The sequence below is a fragment of the Stomoxys calcitrans genome, chromosome 4 (assembly GCF_963082655.1).
Source record: "Stomoxys calcitrans chromosome 4, idStoCalc2.1, whole genome shotgun sequence".
Lineage (NCBI taxonomy): Eukaryota > Metazoa > Arthropoda > Insecta > Diptera > Muscidae > Stomoxys > Stomoxys calcitrans.
In genome coordinates, this window is record NC_081555.1 from 163147613 (window position 1) to 163153219 (window position 5607).

At 36.6% G+C, this 5607-nt stretch overlaps 1 protein-coding gene across 1 annotated transcript; it reads left to right on the plus strand.

Moving 5' to 3' along the window:
- Positions 1–237: 237 nt before the first annotated feature.
- Positions 238–4619, plus strand: LOC106087671 (uncharacterized). Its single transcript, XM_013252806.2, has 3 exons — positions 238–292; positions 370–975; positions 4207–4619. The coding sequence occupies exons 1-3, from the start codon at positions 284–286 to the stop codon at positions 4468–4470; spliced, it is 879 nt and encodes a 292-aa protein (XP_013108260.2). The 5' UTR covers positions 238–283; the 3' UTR covers positions 4471–4619.
- Positions 4620–5607: the final 988 nt, after the last annotated feature.

Consider the following 5607-nt stretch of genomic DNA (forward strand, 5'->3'; position numbering starts at 1 on the left):
CAAGTGAAGTATAAACGAAATAACCATGGCAAAAAAAAATTATGAAACAAAAGAAAAGTCAGTCACATGACTGACATTTTTGTCCACTCAGTCTCAGCCATCAGCAGGTAGGTGTCCTATAAGGGAACAATGGGAAATTTGATGCTCCAAGTAATTGGGAGACAAGACGTTTTCCCAGAGGCAAGCACATCAGGTATAAAAGCCTCGGACAAAGTCTGAAATTCAGTTAGTTGTTATCCTTAGTTGAGTGTAAGCTGTGATAGTGAAGTTGTTAGAATTAAGTATGCCTTGGGTGAGAAAATGTGCAGAGATAAAAAAATTAGAACTGTGTAAAAACTAAAGGCTCTCTTTCTAATATCTTCTTCTAAGACCACTTTGGTGTGTGTTACGGTTTTGTTTAGTGTCATCTGTGGCAATCGCTTGATGGATAATCATTTCATGCGCTCCTCATCCACCTCTTTGACACATGACCGGCCCTATAAACTCTCTCAAAAAGATGAATTTCTCAACATCATGCCCTCTAAATTGAAAGAAGATCCCGAAAATCCCTCCAGCTTGGAAGAATTGTTCTATGATAAATCCGCCCAGCTGTTGCCAAGGCGTATTTGTAAAGAAAAATGGTTTGATTTTTTGAGCCCACAACAAACCTATGTGAATTGTGAAAAACTTGCCAAGAAACTTGTTGCAGCAGACGAGGAACGTAATGTGGAAGTTATGAATCCTTTCCAGCAATTGCAGTTATATGGAGATACAAAATCTCAAAAAGATCAAGATGAGGATTTGGAAAGTGATGGCGATGAATCTGAAGAAATGTTAGCACCTGCCATTTCTGTTTTACCTATAGCAAAATTTAAGGATTTCTACCATGATTTGGTGGTGGACTCAGAAAAGGAGGGTATCCGAAAAAGAAATGGCAATGCTATAGGCACACCTCTTGGTACCCCACCCACAAGGGGATGTGATTGTAAAGTAAAGGTAAAATTGATAAACACATAATTTTCAATGTTAAGGATGTCATATCTGCCGATTGTGAAAGCGTCTTCAAATAGGAGAAAACTTAAAAAGAGAACAAGTTCACCCATTCAATACCAAGTACTGCAAAAAAATTAAAAAAATTTGTATGCCGGCTGATCGCTTGGCATAACCTCATTCAGTAAAGTGATCAGCCGACATACCTCAAACTTGTCATTGTTTACGTTTTTATACACACCACCATTGAGTGGGAGCATACTAACCAGTCAATCCGTTTGTAACACCTACAAATATTGATCTGCATCCCCATAAAGTATTTATATTCTGGACCGTCTCGACATTTTGAGTCGAACTAGCCATGTCCGTCTGTCGAAATCACGAAAGCGGTCGAACGCTTAAAGCTACCCGCTTGAAATTTTGCACAAATACTAACTATTGATGTAGGTCATGGGCAATTGCAAATGGGCCATATCGGTTCAGATTTGGATATAGCTCCCATAGTAACCCATCTCCCGATATGACTTCTTGAGCCCCTGAAAGACACAATTTTTGTCCGCTTTTGCCAAAAATTTGCCCTAGGTGTTTTGTTATGGCTTCCAACAATTGTGAAAAGTACGGTCCTAATCGGTCTATAACCTGATATAGCTTCCATATAAACCGTCCTGGCGATTTGACTTCTTGAGCCCTTACCAGCCGCAATTTTGGTACGATTTGACTACATTTTTGCTCATTGTGTTCTGTTATAACTTCCAACAACTGTGCCAAGTAAGGTCCAAATCAGTCTATAACCTGGTTTAGCTCCCATATTAACCGATCTCCCGATTTCACTACTTGAGCACCTGGAAGACGCAATTTTTGCCGATTTGACTAAAATTTTGCAGATAGTGTTCCGTTATGACTTCCGACAACTGTGTCAAGTACGGTCCAAACCGGCTTGTGACCTAATGTTGCTCCCATATAAACCGATCTCTCGATTTCAATTCTTTAGTCCCTGGAAGCCACAATTCTTGTCCGAATTGGCTGAAAATTTGCTCATAATATTCTGTCATGACTTGCAACAGCCGAGCTAAGTACGGTTCTAAACTGTGCTAAGTACCGTTCTAAACTGTGCTAAGTATGGTTCTAAACCATGCTAAGTACGGTTCTAAACTGTGCTAAGTACGGTTCTAAACCTGTAAATCGACCTACCGCTTTAACTTCTTGAATCCCTGGAAGCCTCAATTTTCATCCGATTTGACTGAAATTTCGAACAAAGACTTGAGTTATAACTTCCAATATCCATGCCAAGTATGATTCGAATTGATATATAAACAGATATAGCCCCATTATAAACCGATCACCGGATTTGACTTCTTCAGCCCTTAGAAGCCTATTTTTTTGGTACAAAGACTTGTGTGATGACTTTCAACATTCATAGCTAGTATGATCCCAAACGGGATCAAACCGTTATACCCCCATATAAACCAGCCCCAGGATTTGTGTTCCTCAGCCCTTAGAAGACTCAATTTTCATCCGATTTGACTGAAATTTGGAACAAGGACTTGTGTGATGACTTTTAACATCCATGCCACGTATGATTCGAATTGATATATAAACAGATATAGCCCCCTTATAAACCGGTCCCCGGTTGGAAATTGGTACAAAGACTTGTGTGATGACTTTCAACATCCATGCCAAGTATGATCTGAATCGGTTTATAAACCGATATATCATCCATATAAACCGATCCCCGGATTTGACAATTCTTCAGCCCTTAAAAACCTAAATTTCCACCTGATTTGGCTAAAATGTAAAACATCAGTGCCAAGTTTGATCTGAATCGGTCAATATGGTGATATAGGTCCCCCTTAGTACCGATATCCCGATATGACTTCTGGAGACCAAAATAGTTCAGATACAAACTCAATTAATAAGGGTACATTTTTAGCGGAATCTATGGTGGTGGCTACCCAAGATTCGGCCCGGCTAAACATAGCACGCTTTTACATGTTTATTTTAAGTTTCTTTGATATTTCTCCTATCTTTGGTATTAAGCATTCATCCTTTGGGGGAATTGTGAAGATTTTTGTACAAATTTTGGGAATTTGACTTTCAATGTTACTTTACCGCAACAAAAACAGCAAAAGTCAAATTCCCAAAATTTTGTTAAAAATTCCAAAAATTTCCTCAAATGGGGAAATATGCCCATAAGGTTAGTTCTTTAGTTTCTTCAATATTTCGCTAATGTTTAAATTTAGGCATTCCCGATTTGGGAAAATGTCGTCAAAATCTGAGAGTTTGCGTGGTTGCATTAAAAGTCAAATTCCCAAAATTTTGTTAAAAATCCCAAAAATTCCCTTATATGGGGAATGTCTAGAGACAACCATCGGAAAAATATTGAAGATACTAAAAAATCTATTTGTGGGATTTTTTGGGGATTTTTCAGAAAAATGTTTAAATGTTCTTTTATTGCAACAATAACCAAAAAAATCGAATTCCCAAAATTTTTCAAGAATTCCCAAAACTCCCTAAAATGAAGAAACATTTTTGAAAGGGCTAATATTTTTAGTTTCGATTTTTGCTCTTAGACATTAACCGTTTGAGCAAACTTTGGGGGTTCGTAAAAATTTTTAGGACTTTTAGGACAACAGCAGCAAAAGTCAAACTCCCAAACATATGTAAAAAATCCTTAAAAAGGTGAAATGAGAGGCAAACATGGTATAATTTAGTTAATTAATTTTAGGGATTTTTGTCAAAATGTTTGGTATTAGAATTTTAATGATACTTTACCGCAAAAAATAGCAGCAAAAGTAAAATTCCCGAAATATTTTAAAAAATCCCTCAAATGGGAAATTCCTTAATTGGGGAATTTTTGTCAACGTTTTGGTAATCTCTTGCTATCATTGTTATATTTAAAGATAAATTCCCAAAAATTACAATAATCCCCAAAATATGAATATAGTAGAGTTATAATAAAATAGATTAATAAACATATCCATAGTGGTGTGTATCTAAAGTTAGTCATGGCCGATCTTAATGCATTCTAACTTGTCTTCATTCCTAAACATATTTGCATAAACTTTTCGGTTTATAGGCAAAATTCCAAATTTGCCCATGAACATTCCACTTGAAAAAACTTTTTTTAATGTTCACGCCAGCATGCTAAACTCTGCTGACCCCTAAAAGTATGCCATATTTTTATAGCTAACCTCACAAGAATGTTATTTCTTCTATACTTTTTTATTCGCTTTTCAGAACGATCTGGTGGATTTGGGACAACAACATTTTCCCCGCTATCTACTCAATGCTGTTTGTCAAGCAAATGATTTAGGATCCAAATGTTGGAGTGGTTCCCTTTGTCGCCCATTAGAATACAAAGTTAAAGTGTTGACCTTTCGACCAACAACAAAGGATAATACGCAACAAAAGGATTTGACGCTGGCATGGTTACCCGATGATCTAAGGCAAATATGGAAATTTAAAACTGTCACAGTAACGGCAGGATGTTTTTGCTCATAGAGAGAGAGAGAGAGGGAGAGAGAGTAAAATTGAGGGGAACAAAACTAAACAAGCTTACAAAGTGGTTAATTATAGAAAATATTATTTGTATTGTTACTACAGATTTTAAAAATGTTAAGCGAAAATCATCTACACTTGAATGTATGTATTTTTTTGTAATAATATAATAACTATACATAACAAAATAATTATTGCAATTGGTATTAAAAATAACCAAAATACCGCAAAATCGAAAAAACTTAAAAAAAAGAAATATTAAAAAACAACGATACATAAGATTTAACAAAAATGAGGAAAAAAGTTACCCAATAAATTTGAACAAAATTTAAAGGTCTTTGGATTTGTGGTTAGTGGCAAGGTTGATTAAAGAAGGTGATCTCATGCGAACAGCTGAAAACAGTCAGTCAGTGTGACGGTATTAACTCAGTGGTGAGAGGGACCAACGAAAAGCATGCATTTTCGCTAGCTTTTTAAGCACCACCGCTTGTCCCAGCATTATTCACCTCCCAAACATTTAAGTGTAAAAATTAACATAGGCTTGTCCTACGATAGCGGCGATTGACCACTCATTCCTTTACCTGTCACCACCTAAAGGGTCACCCACCGAGTGATGGTGGCATCAAAGGACGGACGGTGGTGCTAATCCTCCCGAGCTGACTTATAGGTAATACCACTTTGTCACCCTCTTTATTTGGCTGTTCAGTTTTATTGAATTCTTTTTATCTATTTTAGACAAGTGTAGCGTTTTAGCATCAGTCACTGAAAAAAAATCATATATTCTTGAACGGCATGACATTTTAAGTCGATCTAGCCATGTCCGTCAGTCTGTCTATCTGTCGAAAGCACGTTAACTTTCAAAGGAGTAAAGCTAGCCGCTTGAAATTTTGCAAAAATACTTTTTATTAGTGTAGGTCGGTTGGGTAGGTTGGGTTTGTAAATGGGCCAAATCGGTCCACGTTTTGATATATTGGGTTGCCCAAAAAGTAATTGCGGATTTTTCATAAAGTCGGCGTTGACAAATTTTTTCACAGCTTGTGACTCTGTAATTTCATTCTTTCTTCTGCCAGTTATCAGCTGTCACTTTTAGCTTGCTTTAGAAAAAAAGTGTAAAAAAAGTATATTTGATTAAAGTTCATT

Bases quoted from the DNA above. Each gene is read 5' to 3' on its own strand.
- LOC106087671 (XM_013252806.2), top strand. The intron at 976-4,206 runs GTAAAATTGATA...TTCGCTTTTCAG, and splicing joins GATGTGATTGTAAAGTAAAG to AACGATCTGGTGGATTTGGG.